General features: G+C 39.3%; 1 protein-coding gene across 2 annotated transcripts in view; it reads left to right on the top strand.

Moving 5' to 3' along the window:
* The window catches only part of noa1 (nitric oxide associated 1), a 38,520-nt gene extending 24,253 nt beyond the window's left edge, over positions 1-14,267 (top strand). The window contains exons 4-8 of one of the 2 annotated variants that reach the window (XM_002937553.5): positions 1,551-1,759; positions 2,416-2,547; positions 7,700-7,816; positions 12,248-12,365; positions 13,980-14,265. In XM_002937553.5, coding sequence (XP_002937599.2) covers positions 1,551-1,759; positions 2,416-2,547; positions 7,700-7,816; positions 12,248-12,365; positions 13,980-14,170 — 767 coding nt within the window. In that variant the 3' untranslated portion in view covers positions 14,171-14,265. Of the gene's footprint in view, positions 1-1,550; positions 1,760-2,415; positions 2,548-7,699; positions 7,817-12,247; positions 12,366-13,979 lie in introns of both variants that reach the window. The other variant, XM_012956199.3, reaches the window with a different exon arrangement.
* Positions 14,268-17,721: the final 3,454 nt, after the last annotated feature.

The raw sequence follows: 17,721 nt of genomic DNA, 5'->3' as shown, positions 1-17,721 counted from the left end.
CTTTGAATAACTTGCCCACCACGGATGTCAAACTTACTGGCCTATAATTGCCAGGCTGAGATCTTAATCCCTTTTTAAATATAGGAATGACATCAGCTTTCCTACAATCCATAGGTACCATACCAGATGAAAATGTGTCTAAGAATATTGGAAACAGAGGCCACTGTAAAACTGAACCTAGTTTTCTCAGTACCCAAGGGTGTATTTCATTTGGCCCTGGGACCATGTTCACATTAATCTTGAGTGAACCGTTATGCACCATATCCTGTATCAACCACTGACTATTTTGAGCTCTTGGCACTCTGGCTCCTCTGCTGTATACACTAAAGAAAAGAACTGGTTTAGCACATTGGGGCCACACTTTCCACCTGTGGGGTTTGTTTTAGCCTCTACCACAATGTGCTCCTCATTTTCCAGATGCCTATTAAGAAACCCCTCTCTGGTTTACAGAGCGGAAATGCAACATGGGGTACAGTCTCCCTGAGCAGCCACCACACAGGAGATCTTTCTTCTCAGTAGAGTTCGCAGAGCAGCTCTCATGTCGACACAGCAACTGGAATTCACTGAGCAACTCTGCAGTACCCACATAATCTTGCTAAGCAGTTAGCAAAGCTCAAGGTTGAGGGGCATTTTTAAGGTCTTGGGACACCAAAGAAGAGCAGCAAAACTACTTTTCCTATCAGACCACTTGAACAGTTGGCACCACTACACAGCAGAACTGTTTGAGAAGACAACAGGCTTTACTTCTCAACAGCCTTTCTGCTTCACACACTCACTTGAGTCTTTTGGTTTTTGTAACTATTCAATTTGTAGAGAAATTTGTTACACCAGATGGGGTAGTCTAAATATGTTATGAAAGTCGCAGTCAAACATTGGACATTTTTTTCCTTACCAGTAGGACAGGGCAGGGCTGCTCTTTGTCTCTGCTAATTTTTAACTTTGAGCTAGAGACCTGTGTGGTTCTGGTCAGGCAGACCCATGGACCCACCACATCACTATGCCCCCCTGCTCAGACACGCTACTCTACCCGGCCCTAGTAGGTTAACTTACCCTCTGGCCCGTGATCTGCAAAACCAGAAGTGACCTCACTTTGGAGGCAAACCATCTGAATAAGGGGAAAAAATAGCTGTATGATCAGGGGAATGTGGGTGGAATCACTCCTGCACTTTAGCCGAGTGTGGAGGGACTAGTGGGCCCTGAGCAATTTTTACGTGTATGTTACTAAAATACTTACTATGTTAGCAAAATAGGGCAACTTGTCGTGGTTTTGGGGCCCATATAAAAATTTGGCTATTGGGGTCAGTGACATCTAGAAACTGTGTAGCTGTAGGTCAAGACTTTTAAAAATCTAGCTGAATGTTTTACATAATAAATGTCGGGAAACAGGTAAGTAACCCATTTACTGCCTAGTTACTTTCCACTAACACGTGTACTAAACGCTAAGCAATTTTTCAACATTGTGCAGGAGCCACCAGTAAAGAGTAAAAAAAACATTTTTAAACAAATCTGAGCTTATTGCTTAACAGAGTTATATTTTTGTTGTTTTCTAGGTAGAGTGGGCAGAACTTCCACAAAAAGCCAAAAGATGTCCAAAAAAGACATTGAATTTGATGCAGAACTGCTTTCATTCAGCACTGAGGATGATCCAGAGCATGGTTATTTATCTGAAAATTTAAGAGAAGTCAACCAGTTTACATACAATGAGCTAAAAGATGCACATTGGTTTTATGACACTCCTGGAATTGTAAAAGAAGGCTGTGTATGTTTTCTTTATATTCCCCAAATGGGTATATTGTTTTGTGTTGTCAGTCTGGAACAATTGGAGCATCAAAAGTTGTCTATAACCGCAAGCACAGTTAAAAGAAAAACTAAACACACTATAAGCTGGTTTGTATCATTGGCATCACCATATACCCTGGGCTGGTGCTCCTGTTAGGAGAAAACCGCACCAACCCAGGGTAGCTGCAGCAAGTGTTTCCTTTTATTTATTTATTTATTTTTTTCATCTTATTTCTTCTGCCTTCGTAATCCCTGGGCCAGCACATGCGCAGTAGAGTGAAAAGCCAACCTTTTTGTTAAAGTTCGGCTTTTCACTCTACTGTGCATACTCAAGTGCGCAAAGACAGAAGAAGAAAATGAGCCGCTCGCTCGCAGGTACCCCGGGCTGGTGCGGTTTTCTCATAACAGGGGCACCAGCCCGGGGTAAAAGGTAAGCGATTAAAGTGACTGGGGGGTGACCAACATTTTGGCACCCCCAAGTGACTTAGCCATTCCTTCTCCTTTAAGAAGAACAGGTTACACTACCTGAGAAATAGTACAGTTTGTTCCATTCTATCTCCTATTTATATTAGGAGAAATATGGCTTGGTTCTTTCTGGCCTTTTAAGATCTTTTATAAGTTTTTTTTTTTTTTTAGGTACTTAACCTTTTAAAAGATAAGGAAGTAAAAGCTGCATTACCAACAAAAGCAATCATACCTCGAACATTTATACTCTCACCTGGTATGACACTGTTTCTGGCAGCATTGGGACGTATTGATTTTTTACAAGTAAGTTTTTTGTTTTTTTTTTAAATAAAACTTTTATTCATACAAGAATAAACCTCTGATGCTTTAGGTTTTTTGTCCCATTTATGAAATTATTTTTTGTATGCAAATCTTAATTACCCTTTTGTTAAAGTACCATTTTATTTACACAAGTTTAATAATATTCTATTATCAACTTTCGATTACATGTATTTATGATTTGTGTTCAGTTTGTCACTTTCTATTTTGCTTCAAATCATCCTCCTCATCTATTTATTTATTTATGTATATATTTATTTTTGTTAAACCAAAGCTTAAAATCTAGCATTTCATGGAACAGTCTTCTAATTGTTAATTCGCCAATTATAAAAAAAAAAAAAGATAAAGCGGAATTCGTACCGCTCCATCTTGTGGGCCAGTAGCTCTTATCCAATGGGGAATTATTAATGTTCAAGGGAAAAAAATCTTGAGCACTAAAAGAAAACCTTAGACAGAAAAGTCTTGGTTGCATTTTATCATAAAAAAATGCCAGACAAAAGTACTTTGTTCCATTTTCATTGGGGCTGAAATGAATGTTTTTAATAAACTGGAAAAAAAACAAAATAAAGTTCAATGAAATCTTCAGACAATTCCATTTGGCTTCTATAGAAACTTGGCAGCTTTTTGTTGCCAAGTTTTTTTTTTCTTGCAAATTTTAGTTTTTTTCTTTAATGAATCATGATTATTTACGCTTCAAATGAATATTTTTGGGTATATTGGTAATATATACCCATTCTATACCTAGAATTTTAATAAATCTGCCCCTTAGTGTAAATGTTTAAATCTTTGGATAAAGCAAAAGGGCTTATGTTTATCATAAAGTAAATAGAAATAGTCCTATAAGTAGATGCAACTTCCAGCAGTATTGTAAAACATTTTTACAGAAACTACAATACACAAAATGTTGTTTTCGAGGTAAAGAAAACATAAAGAGGCATTTTGCTGATATTCCCACTGTATTTTTTTTTTTTTGAAAGGTATATTTTATTGCTTTTCATACAAACAAAACATAAAGTAACACACTTAACATTACATTAAAGAGAATATGCTGGTGTTTCTTTTCAGGTCTGTCATTAAGGCTTGTTACAAATATCAAAGGGGAAGGTGTGACAATATAAGGTTTAAGCATGATTCTGGCAGCAGTTACATAAGATTGGGTTCATCTACCTACTGTGCTAAATGCTCAGGATGTGATGGAGAGGAGTGGAAGAGTGCCGGGGGTTTTACCATGTGAGTGGGAGTGGAGTCCTTCAGTTTCCCTCCAGGTCACACCAAGGGCCCCACACTTTATCGAATTTATCGGGCGCGCCCCTAATCTCGTATGTGAGTTTGTACAGAGGAACAACAGCATTCACCAGGCTGTAACGGTGGGGAGGGTAGTGCCCATCCAATGCATTGCAACTGTTTTTTTGGCATAGAACAGCAATATTCTGTAGTGTAACCGGGAGCTATTTTGGGCAATTATAGTATCTAGAACTCCTAGCAAGCAGGTTTCAGGAGCAGTCACAGTGGGGAAGGCTAAGTTGTTTGACAGATATTTGGTCACTGCTGACCAGAATTTTGCAATATGGGGGCATGACCAGATCATGTGAAAAAAAGTTAGCTGAGCTTGCTGCACATCTCGGGCAGCGATCTGTTGGGGTACGGCCCATCTGATGCAACCTTAGTGGTGTGATATACAGGTGGTGAAAGATTTTGTATTGTATTAGCCTGTCTCTGGTAGATATAAGACAGTTGTATATTGTATCTGTTGCATCTTCCAAATCATCTTGGGTGAGTGCTGGTATTTGGGAAGTCCACCATATTTGTGCGGAGTGGAAAGGTTTTGGGCCTGTTGAGAGTAGATTTTGGTATAGGTTTGAAGTAAGCTTAACTGGGTTGTTAGACTGTAAGATTTCCTCCGCTGTTAAAGAAATGAGCTGAGGGGTAAGAGTGGCAAATTGGTCCCTGAATACTGATCGCAGCTGCAAATATTTATAAAAGGGGAGACTAGGTTGTTGAGCTTTATCTCAGATCTGCAGATATGTTGGGAAGGTTGAGTGTTCCATAAGATCTCCCAAGTATTTAATATCATGGCGGGGCCAATATATGAAATTGTGTAGTGTCCTACATTGTGGTAAATATCGGTTGCCTCAGAGTGGAAGCCTAGACGTAAGTAAGGGTGGCAGGTGTTTGAATAGTGTAAGTGCAATGGTCCAGGCTTTATGCGGAATAGTTAAAGTTGTTGGCAGTGGGGCTGTATCTTTAAGGTGCTGGTAAGGAAAGTTGCGTAATCCTTCCAGGGAGCCAAGTATTGTTGCCTGGAGCTGCAGATTTGGATTGTAGGGGTCATGAATGAAGCACCAGTGTAGGTAGTGTATTTGTGAAGCTAAGAAGTAATGGTAAGAGTGGGGGAGGGCTAGGCCTCCTTCGGCTAGTGGAGCGCATAGTTTTGTCCAGGCCATTCTGGGGGGTCGATTGTTCCAAATAAATGGTAGGATAATCTGGTTAAGTTTCTTAAAGAAGGTTTTAGGGATAAAGATTGGGGCATTGTGCAGTATGTATAAAAATTTGGGAAGGTATATCATTTTTACTATATTTATGCGGCCCCAGAGTGTAAGTGGTAACTTGGACCATTGGGTCAGTCGGGCTTTGAAATCTGACAGCAAGGGGTCTAGGTTAAGTGGTATATAGTTAGTAGGATCTGTAGTTATCCAGACTCCTAAGTATTTAAATTGATTGGTCCATTTTAAAGGTATATTGGGTATTACTGGTTGTGGTTGAAGAGGATCTATAGGGCAAAGGATTGATTTATCCCAGTTGATTCGCAGACTGGAGTAGTGTCCAAATTTGTCCACTTGCTGCAGTAGAGAGCTCTGGGATCTGCAAGGTATATTAGCAAATCATCTGCATATAGCGATAATTTTTCGTGGATATTACCATATGTAAGGCCTCTAATCTCCGGTGAGTTCCTAATCAGTATGGCTAGAGGCTCTATTGCTAGAGCAAATAATATTGGTGAGAGCGGACAGCCTTGGCGAGTCCCCCTTTCCAGTGAGAATGGGGGAGATGTAATCCCATTTACTCTGACTCTTGCTGTGGGATGCTGGTATAGTAACTTGATCCACTTTAAGAATGTTTGGCCAAAGCCGAAGCCGGACAAGACCTCCCATAGGTATCCCCATTCAATTGAATCAAAGGCTTTGGCTGAGTCTAGGGAGGCAACAACTCTGGTATCGGTCTCTAAGTGAGGGATTTGTAGATTGGTAAAGAGCCTTCTTAAATTAATATCAGTGGATCTCCCGGGCATAAAGCCTGATTGATCCGGGTGGACCAGGTCGGGAACCACCCTTTGGAGCCTTGTCGCCAGAATTTTGGCCAAAATTTTGGTGTCTGTGTTAATTAGGGAGATGGGGCGGTATGAGGAACAGAGGGATGGATCTTTGCCCGGCTTCGGAATGACCACTATTAACGCCTCCGCAAAGGATGCAGGTAGGGCTTGATTGTCATAGGCATATTGTAGAGTTTCTAGCAGTTTAGAGGGGATGTATTCAGCTAGTACCTTATACCAGTTGGAAGGTAATCCATCCGGGCCTGGTGTCTTATTTGAGGGGTGGGTGGCAATTGCCTCGGCAACCTCTTGCTTTGTGATCGGGGCATCTAAATATGCCTTATCTGGTGGGGCTATTTGTGGAATGGGTATGCTTGCTAGGTACTGTGCTAGTTGTGTCGCAGAGTAGGTGGTTGTGTATAAGTTCTTGTAGTAGGAGGCAAACTGCTGTGCAATGTTCTTGGATTCTGTGGTAAGCGTGCCGTCATCTTGGCGAATGTGGGGGATCGCTGTAGAGTTGTTTTGGGGTTTGGAGAGGTAGGCTAGTATCTTGCTATTCTTGTCCCCCTGCTCAAAAACGCGCTGATTCTGGTATAGCACTGTCAACCATAGGCAATAGGTCGGCTGAGGCAAATGCCAGATCAATTCTAGATAGGGACCTGTGAGTAAGTGAGTGACAGGAGTAGATTCTCGCTGTGGGGTTTTTCCATCTCCAAAGGTGAAGAGCGTCTGCCCATCCCGCAAGTCTAGTAGATGTATTGGGTTCTGGTTTGGATCTATCTAGGGAGGTATTCATGCAATTATTAAAGTCTCCCATGATGATAAATGGACTTATGGGGAACTCTGCCAGTTTAGAGACAATTTGATTTAAAACGGACATAGCAAACGGCGGCGGCAAATATATATTAATAATTGTTAGGGGTTTGTGAGCTAGGAGACCATGAAGAATCATGAATCTACCATAGTAATCTGTATGTAGCTTGATTAATTCGAATGGCACCCCTTTGCGTATTAGCACTGAGACTCCTCTGGAGTAGGAGGAGTAGGTAGAGTGATAGTGCCATCCCACCCAGGGTTTTTTAAGTGCTAGAATTTTTTGGCCCGTAAGGTTGGTCTCCTGGAGTAGGAGGATAGAGGGAGGGTATCTCTTTAGGTAGGTAAACATAAGGCTCCTTTTTAAATTTTGAATTAAGGCCTCTTATATTCCAAGAGGTCACTGAAATTTTAGCCATATTGCATTGGGTTTAGATTGGTGCCGCTGTGAGCGATGTCCGTCATTATTTTGTGTTTGCAAAGGAGTATCTTATAGACTTGTAAGACCTGAATAGTGATAATATAGACAGATAAAAAACATAACATTCCCAACCAAAATTCCCTATCCCACCCTACCCACCTTCCCAACTTAGGCGGGTCTTGTACCCAAAACTGTAGTATGCTATTCCCACTGTATTTAACCTTTACTTTTATAATATTGTTATTAATGCCATTGAATCTTTTTTCATTTAAAATAATAAGGGCTTTCCATACAGTTACCTGTAGTCCAGTGGTGCTCATGGCAGCTTTTTGCCACTCTGTGACACTCCATAATTTAAGATGGGTTCTCTTAGGTGATGCATTCATTTTAAATGTTTAGAAATAGTATTCACAAATAAATGTCAGAGAATTCATAGCAAATGTCTCTCTAAAATTATCCAAATCACCATGCCCATTGCATCATTCAAACTTGGTTATTTTAAGTACAAAGATTATTTATTTTTTTCAATGTCCATTATTTACTAAAGCATCTGATTTAAAATAATCACGCCAATGTGAATTTTCTGTTTTCAGGGTGAAAGGCCAGCATGGTTTTCTGTTATTGCTTCCAACTTGCTTCCGGTTCACATAACCAGCCTTGACAAAGCAGATGACATATACACAAAGCATGCTGGTGGAACATTACTTGGTGTAAGGCTGTTCCTATGTATATTTTGTAACTTTATTATTGTAGACAGTAAAGAAAATGTCATCAGTATATCAGTGTATCCAGTCTTTCATTCATACCCCAGCAATTGTTAACTTCTAAGAATTCTAAATCAGAGAGCTGCTATACAAAAAGCTTAATAATTCAAAAATCACACACAAAAATACAAAATAAAGATCAGTGGGGAAAAAAAAGTCATGATACTAATATTTTATTTAATGGTGAACTACCTCTTTGAGAGACAATATACCAGAAGAATTTTGTATGGAAGTCGTTTCTTGGAAGGGCATATACACACTTGCCACAGACTGCCACAGATAGTAATGGCATAATAGTAGATATAGTAATTAGATACTAATGGTATTTTATTATCTCTGCAGCAAGAGAACAGACAACCACAGAGTGTATGTTTTATGATTTTATGGTTAATAGCTGTTCTGGGTATGAGAGCAAAAGGGGTGGATTTTATTTCTGTAATTTTACCCATTTTATATATTTCAGTTACACATCACTGTTGTGCCTGTATTACATTTATTGTACAGAGGCTAGTGGAGCTGGGATTGTTTTGACTGTGTTAATTGAATTCTGCATTGTTCTTGTATACTTGTTAGTCCACATAAGCTCCAAGTTAAACCACATACAAGGTATTTGGGATAACTCGGAGGTAAAGAAGTTAATAGGATAAAAAAGAACGGCATTTAAGAAATGCAAGTCAGGGGAAAAAAGCAGCATTTAATGAATATAAACACACAGCAATCCGAAAGGCAAAGATAGAATTTTTGGGGTTAGTTTTAGCCTCTGCCGCAATGCACTCCTCATTTTCCAAGTGTACATTAATAGTAAAAAACTGGCTACAGGATCAGGTGGTTGTTAATGGTACAATTCTCTACTTGGAGTAAGGTTTTCAGTGGGGTTCCCCAGGGTTCTGTACTAGGTCCACTTTCGTTTAACTTCAGTTCATTAATGTCTTAGGGGAGGGTATTATAAGTAATGTATCAGTGTTTGCAGATGACACAAAACTCTGCAGCCCAATCAGATCCATCCAGGATGTGGCATCCTTACTCTAGGATCTTGACAAATTTGCAATCTTGGCGGCTATGTGGCAGATGAGATTTAATGTGGATAAAAGGTCATGCACCTGGGATGTAAAAATATGCAAGCCACTTATAACCTTAATGGGACTGCACTTGGCAAATCCATAATGGAGAAGGACCTTAGAGTTCTTGTAGATAATAAACTTGGATGTAGCAAGCAATGCCAGGCAGCAGCTGCAAAGGCAAACCAATGTTTTGAGCTGTATTAAAAGGGGCATCGATTCGCAGAAGGAGGGGTTGCAGAGCGCTGCTAAGACCCCATCTAGAGCATTAGAGAGGGTCTAGAGAAGGGCATCTAAGGGTATGGAAAGTCTTAGTTATGAAGAAAGACTGGCCAAGTTAGGGTTGTTGGAGAAGAGGCGCTTAAGGGGTGATATAATAACTATGTATAAATATATAAGGGGATCATATAATAATATCTCTAATGCTTTATTTACCAGTAGGTTCTTCCAACTAACAAGGGCACCCATTTTGATTAGAAGAATGGAGGTTCCGTCAAAATATTTGGAAAGGATTTTTTTTTTACTGTGAGAGCTGTGAAGTTGTGGAATTCTCTCCCTGAATCAGTTGTACAATTGTATAAGCTGACACACAGATAGCTTCAAGAAGGGGTTGGATGGCTTTTTAGCAAGTGAGGAAATACAGGGGTATGGGTGATAGCGCTTAGTACAAGTTGATCCAGGGACTGGTCCGATTGCCATCTTGGAGTCAGGAAGAAATTTTTTCCCCCTCTGCGGCAAAAATTAGAGAGGTTTCGGATGGGTTTTTTTTTTTTTGCCTTCCTCTGGACCAACTAGCAGTTAGGCATGTCATATATAGGCATTAAGGTTGAAGTTTATGGAGGTATGTCTTTTTTCAACCTAACTTACTTTGTTGTTTTTGTCCATAAAAAATTTTGTATGAATTTTTTATTTCATTCCTTCTGTCAACAAAATTTACCAATTTACCAATTATTGTTACTTTGTTACATATTGTTGCTCTTGAACATTGAAAACATTGTTTCCCCCTCTAAGGGGTTTAATTGTGCATTTATGGAAATTCACGATGAATGGCTTAAAACCTTTACTTAAAAGTAAGATGAACTTTTGTTTCTCTATGTTGAAATACTGCAGAATTTCACATTTCAGTTCCCCGCAGTGTGAGACATTTTGTAAACATTCTGTGATCTATTATTTTAGGGGCATTTACTGGGAGGGGGGGGGGTTAGTTTAGGTAGGAAAGCTATATATTGTGTTTTTTCAGGAGAACCTGAGCTTTCTAAATCTGGTTTTTGTGTATTTCCACTTCTGGAACAAGATTTAGAGCTCTAAATACAAAAAAAAGAAAAATTTATATTTTTTTTATATATAGGTATTTATGGACACATTCTTTTGATTTGCAAAGCCTTATGTCTCCCAAACATGCCAGTACCTGATATGTATAGTTTTATGGAGATTTCTGACTTCTATAGATCAAAAACTCCCAGCAAGTAAGTAGTAGAATAGAGTCTAAAACAACTGGACTTTTGTGAGTTTATCTTGATAAGTTTCACCACTCATCCAAGTGGCTTCTTCAGTTCAGTTCAAATGACTGGTAGGGAATTCCCTGGCATTTAAACCCTTGAGGGGTTTCTACTAGATATTGTATATCATGAACTGGATGAATGAGAATCTTCATAGACATAGTAAATTACTATAGACCGTAAATTACCACATTTTCAAAGCATTACAGCAGAATACGGTGTACTTTAGATTCCAATAAGTCAAAAATCCTGGAACATTAAGTTTACCCCAGGAAACCATATATTTTTGAAAAACACACATTTTGCTTTTCTGAATTTAGCAGTTTCTATAAAAAATTATGAAAATTCTAAAAAATCACCTCAAAGCTTTCACTTTCAAGCATTATATCTCCCACATAACATTAGGTACCAAGAAAATATAACGTAAATATGAAAGCCAAGGGTCTACTGAAGAGTTTGATCCCCATTGTACGTAAGATCACTAAAGTATCTGGCATTTACGGACCCCAAAAGGAAGTTAGGGCATACATATTTCATGGAATATAAATCAGGCTGTGTACTTTTTGGTAGTAAAAATGGTAGAATTGGTAGACCCCAGAAAATACATATTCTGTTGAATGTAAAATGGGTAAATATGTCTTTGTATGGCAAAGCACCAAACAGCATAGCTATGCTAAATGTAGCAATTTTTATGTCATTTCTGAAAATTGTTTCAAAGCTTGCATTTTACCCTATTCTATATCCTACATTTCGTACCATATCGGCATAAAACATTTTAAATATTAATGCCACGCGACTAATAAACAGTTTGATGCCCAATATGCATAGATTTACCAAACTATGTGGCATGTACAGTAGAGATGCACTGAATCCACTCTTTCAGATCAGTCTGAACCCTTCGTAAAGATTTGGCCGAATATCGAACCGAATTATGTTCTGTGCATGTTGTGTGCGTCCGTGTGCAAGTAAGTGTGAGTGCTGTGAATGTGGGAAACCAACCCCCCCCCCCCCAAACACAAATGTGTGTGTGTAATAAGTGTGTATATATGTGACACTAACCTGGGAACAAGCAGGCTGAAAATCTGGAGAAGGAGGCAGAAGGGGACCCAGGAACCAGAGGAGGCCATTTTCTGTCTGATCCAGTGACTGGTGAGGGGGAGCAGAAAGTGCAGGCAACAGCAGGCATGTAGTTTGCACGTGCCTACTGTTGCCTAGGGGCCCCTGGGCGGCCGTGCTCCAGGGGCCACTCATTCCCCACCTCTGCTCAATGCCTAGGGGCTGTGGAGCTAAGGAGCGGCTTTAAAAGCCGCTCCTCCGCCCCAAACCCAGGAGTGCTACAGATTGTAGAATCTACGACCTGTGGCACTTGGGTACTTTTATCCATAGAACGTAGATTCTACGTTTTGCGGCACTTAAAGGGTTGAAAAAAGAAAAGAAAAAAACAAAATAAAAAGTGGCTATGCTAAAACAATCCTGAACTCTTTGGCTACAACAAGGGAAAATAGTATGATATCCATTAACACAGTTAATGTTTCCTTTTCAGATTAATGAAAGGGCCATTGTATAACATTCTGCAACTTTTGTGTGTTAATGATGTCATGGTATTTAAAAGCATTGTGTAAATAGCTATAGCTGTGTAAATTATGAAATTGGCGGGTAGATGAGATGCTTTGCACAGAATAACCCATGCCTTTTTCTTTACTGAATATTTTCTAGAAAAATCAAGTATATGTAAAAAACTGAGTGTGGATTTTCATCTGGCAATGCTATCCATAAATTAATAACATTTCTTGACTTTAACCTTACTTTTCTTTTACTAGGTTCCAATTGGAGGAGAGGAGAGAATGAAAGAGTTTCCCCCCCTTCTTCCACAAGATATTAAACTAAAAGGAATTGGTGCCTCTAGAGCTGTTGCTGATATCAAGCTTTCTACTGCAGGTTATTGACTTAGATTCTTGAAAATTTGCTATTTTTATAAATGAGCCTGCATATTTATAGGTCCTAACAAAGCATCTCTCCCCACTGACTTGAATTTTTAAATCCTTTCTTTTTCATTCTTATTAACTTAATGATTTAATATCCCGTCCCAGTCTGCCAGTTAAAGTAATGGTTTTAATAGTGCTAAATTTGCTTTCCTATAATTTAAAATCTTCTTTAAAGACTAGTGTATATTTGCTTTTTGGTACAAACATGAAATGAGACAATAGTCACTATTGCCATGTGTTCCAGTACTTGAACATTTGTAATGTATTCTGCTTTGTTAAAGATCCAATATAGCATAAATTCTGCTTGGGTCTTCCAAAGTCTATGAAATTAACTGTGCTAGCAGTATTATTGCTCCAACTTTTATCTATATGATATGACATGATTAAAATCCCCCATTAAAAAGACTTGCCCCGGCCTTCTAATCTTTCTTTTTGCATCAAAAGCTGAGCCTCTTCCTCTGAACTTAAATGTAGGGGTTTCAGCTGTGATTCTTCTCCACAACTTCTTTCTTTATACAGCTTCTCCCTTTTAAAATGTCCCCTATCCTTAAGAAACAAGAAATATACATATATTATTTCTCAGTTGTGTGAATAATTCTGTCTTGCTTTAATAATGCAGATCATAAATTTTAATTCAACTGCAGCTCTTTTACCTTTTTACCATCCAAACAGAATAAACATATGTATCTGTATAAAAATTTTTTTTAATTTTGTATATGCAACATATAGTTCTTCCTGCCATATATGATCTACTTAACATGTTTACCATATTTTTTTCCTGCTATGCCCAGAACCACTTTCAAAGAGTTTCTTACTTCTCCTTAACACCAATGACTGGTTAAAAATCTCCTTCAACCTTTTAGCCATCCTCTCCCCCAAAACAGCTGCTCCATCACCATCGATGTGAAGTTCATCCATGGCAAGAGCAGTTCTGGGATAAGTACCAGAGGCCCTACACCCCCTACATTCCCTACACTTTGTCCTTTGAGGGTGTGTCCTAAAGAAATATTTTGCACAGCACATTTTCTGTTAACACAAGTTTCACATTTGCCTGATGCATATCAAAACTGTCCTGTGCTACGTTTTGCAATGTGAAATTGATTATTACAAGTGATCTGATAGATATATGGTACTGGCTACTGGTACTGGATTAGGTAGTCTGTAGCTGCTGTAAAAGCATACACTGGTCTCTAGAGCCCAGCACAATACACTGATCATCTTCAGATAGAATGCATCCTATGTAATAGGCCTTCTGATCAGGGGTGTTGTTGCCAGGAGTCGAAATAAAGATTTTCAAGTGCTATTGCACTCTCGGCACTGTGTAACTGATTGTTACAGGAGCTGTTTTATTAAAACAGGCTTTTAAATAATTTCTTCTAGAAAACAGCATATTTTTAAAAATAATTATTTAAAATTTAATTGAAAGGACTTAGGGCTTCTGAGACTGAAAATGTCAGTCTTACTGCCTATAATGCTATTATCACTTGCTTATACATGCTGTGTTTATTTTTTCAAGGGTATGAAATATTCAAAATACATGATCACGTGATCTCCTTTTCTTTTTTAGGCTGGATTGCGGTTACAGCTCACTCAGGAGAACAACTTCATTTGAGGTGCTTTACCCCAAAAGGAACATCATTAACAATTCGTCAGCCTCCACTTTTGCCGCTAGTTGTTAACATTAAAGGAGAGAGGCTTAGAAAGGGGCCAGCCTACGCAACTAAAAAGCCTCCCTGTCTTGTCCAAAATTTGAAATAGGCTTAGATTTAGACCATGAACTGAGACTATAGGGTTATGACAAAGAAGGAGGTTTATCACTATGGTGTTTAAGTAAAGTTGTCCATATATTTAAATTGCCGCTGTATCTGTAGATTGATTTAGATTTTAAAGGAATCACATATCATCACTTTTATAGCCTGCTGTATATTGCTGGATATCCAATATTTAGAAACATTGCTGGATATTCAAACTGCTTTCTTTATGTCATTGGGGGTTACACGTTGTTTCGGAGGGACAGGGGCAATAGAAAAGGAGGAGGAGTGTGTCTGTTTGTTAAGCAAGAATTAAAAGCAAATATTAAGGAGGAAGTGATTGGGGTAACAGAGGGAGCTGAATCCTTATGGGTTGAGCTTCTCACAGATAGAAAAGAATCTACCAAATTAATGGTAGGGGTATGCTATAGACCCCCTAATGTAAGCGAAGAGAAGGAGGCTCAGCTCCTGTTGCAAATAGAAAAGGCTGTTAGTTTGGGGCAAGTGATAAGAATGGGGGATTTTAATTATCCTGATATTGATTGGAGCAATAGTACTGCCAGGACAGTAAATGGGAACAAGTTTAGATACTTCTTGCATGACAACTTTATGTCACAGGTTGTTGAGGAGCCAACCAGGAACCATACTATATAGGATCTAGTGATCTCTAATGACCCAGAACGTTTAACAAATGTGCAAGTGGTTGAACCCCTGGGTAATAGTGACCATAATGTTATTTCATTTGATGTTTGGTGCAGGAAACAAATTTACACTGGGGCAACAAAGACACTGAATTTTAGAAAAGCAAATTTTAGCTCCTTAAGGGCAGCACTTCAGAGCATAGATTGGGGCATTATGTTTTCTGATAAAAACACAGAGCAGAAATGGTTGTCATTTAAAATTATATTAAATCATTATACTGATCCTCAATTTTTCCATTAATAAGAAAAAGTAGAAGTGTTAAAAATTACCCTATGTAGCATTGGGGACAGTAGCTGTGTTTAAAGGACATGTCAACCCCCCCAACCAAAAATTTTTAGCAGTGAAAAGCCTCACAGCATTCTTTATATACCTGCCACTCGGGTCCCTCAAAAGCAAACAGTGAAGTTGCAGCCGATCGCTTGATGTTTCTCTCACTGTAGAGCTCAGTGACTCCCTCTCCCCCCTCCCTTCAGAATCTCCTTGTCTGCCTGGCTTGGTGCACATGCGCACTATCAATCCATTTTAATGAGCCTGCATGTTCGGCAGGGCAACCTATCTGTTGTTTTTAATAAAGCTTGTTAAAAAAAAAAATAATCCAGGCAGGAGGGGCTATGTGCACATGCGCATTTGGAACATATACCGAGCTCTCGATGACGTCACCCGGCAAAATGCCCGCCGGGTGACAGGTGAAACGGCAAGAAAAAGAATGCAGCGATACAGGCTGCAGGAAGAGCTTGAGGGAGTGAAAGTTATGCGTTTGAGGTGGGGGTAAGGTGCCCTTGGCATTAGACCTGACATTAAAGTGAAAGTTGACATCTCCTTTAATGAATATAAAACCTATAACAAGTGTTGTAAAACAGCAATCCGGAAGGCTAAGATAGAAAATGAGGAGCGCATTGCAGCAGAGGCCAAGACTAACACCAAAAGGTTTTTTAAGTATATTAATAGTAAAAAGATGTAGGTTGAGGGATAGGCCCCATTGATTTATAGTAACAATATGGTTACAGTGGATACAGAAAAGGCAGATGTGCCAATTCTTTTCTTCTGTGTATACAGTAGAGGAGCCAGAGTGCCAAGTCCCACCCAATAGCTGCACTGTTGCCTCAGCTCCAACTACGCAGTGGTTGACACAGGATATGGTGCTTAAAGGGTTACACAAGATAAATGTAAACAAGGCACCGGGGCCAGATGGAATACACCCTCGGGTACTGAGAGAGCTAGGGAAAGAATTACAGTGGCCTCTGTTTCTGATATTCTCAGACTCTCTTTCATCAGGTATGGTACCTAGGGTTTTGAAGAAGGCGAATGTCATTCCTATATTTAAAAAGGGAGTAAGATCTCAGCCTGGCAATTATAGGCCTGTAAGTTTGACATCCATGGTGGGCAAGTTATTTGAAGGCTTGTTAAGGAATCACATACAAAATTATGTATTGGAGAATGGCATTATGAAGGACAGGTCATGTCAGACCAATTTAATTGCTTTTTATGATGAGATGGGTAAGTAGCTGGACAGTGAGGATGCAGTAGATATAATCGATTTGGATTTAGCCAAAGCATTTGATACTGTTCCCCACAAGCGACTACTTTCTAAACTAAGGTCTGTTGGTCTTAGTGAAGTCGTTTGCACATGGATAGAAAACTGGCTACAGGATTGGGTACAGAGGGTGGTTGTTAATGGTACATTCTCTACTTGGAGTAAGGTTCTCAGTGGGGTACCTCAGGGTTCTGTACTGGGTCCACTTTTGTTTAACTTGTTCATAAATGACTTAGGGGAGGGTATTATAAGCAATGTATCTGTGTTTGCAGATTACACAAAACTCTGCAGACCAGTCAATTCTATCCACTAGGCAAATCCATAATGGAGAAGGACCTTGGAGTCCTTGTAGATAATAAACTTGGCTGTAGCAAGCAATGCCAGGCAGCAGCTGCTGCACGGGCAAACAAGGTTTGGAGGTATTAAAAGGGGTATAGATTCACAGGGGAAGGATGTTATTCTTCCCCTTTACAGAGCGCTGGTAAGGCCCCATCTAGAATATGCTGTTCAGTTTTGGTCTCCAGTGCTCAAACGGGACATTATTGAATTAGAGAGGGTCCAGAGAAGGGCAACTAAGCTGGTAAAGGGTATGGAAAGTCTCAGTTATGAAGAAAGACTGGCCAAGTAGGTTCTGTTTACACTGGAGAAGAGGCGCTTAAGAGGTGACATGATAACTACAGTGTATGTATTACTTTTTAAAAAACTCGAAGCACTTGAATTCCACTATCTAACTATAAAGGGCTATTAGTGATCAACTCCCTATGAGTGTTTGAACCCTTTCCCTGCCATCACGTAGATTTCTATATTGTCATTAAAGGAAAAGTAACACTAAAAATTTTTAAGTAAAAAAATCTATTCTACCCTGCCCCAATAATTGCCCTATCCTGCAAACCACTTAGTATTTTGAATGCTTTATTAGAAAATACCTAATTAAACTGGGCTTCCGGTCATTTGAAGTAAGGCAATAACGCCAAAGGAAGGAGCAGCATCCACTATGCGACGGTCGATTGATTGATCAAGCCTAGCCTTCCTTCTGTATAGGAAGGAGTCAGGCTAGGCTCAATCGATTGTTACAGTGGATGCTGCTCCTACCTTTAATGGTGTCGACATCCTGCTGGCTGCCAGGCTGTTCCCAGACCTGCATGCAAGGAACAGAGCATATGACAGGAAAATTATTAATTGTACAGAACATTTTAAGGCTATATTGATCCCTTGATCTTAACATTTAATGAAGGGCCCAAATAACACAACTATACCCAAGGAAACTATACCCCTGAACATTGTGGGTCTCACTAAAAATATATCCCATATAACAGCCCATG

Source organism: Xenopus tropicalis, chromosome 1 (genome assembly GCF_000004195.4).
Source record: "Xenopus tropicalis strain Nigerian chromosome 1, UCB_Xtro_10.0, whole genome shotgun sequence".
Classification (NCBI taxonomy): Eukaryota; Metazoa; Chordata; class Amphibia; order Anura; family Pipidae; genus Xenopus; species Xenopus tropicalis.
The sequence above is the reverse complement of the archived record's forward strand: the minus strand, read 5'-3'. Positions and strand labels throughout refer to the sequence as shown.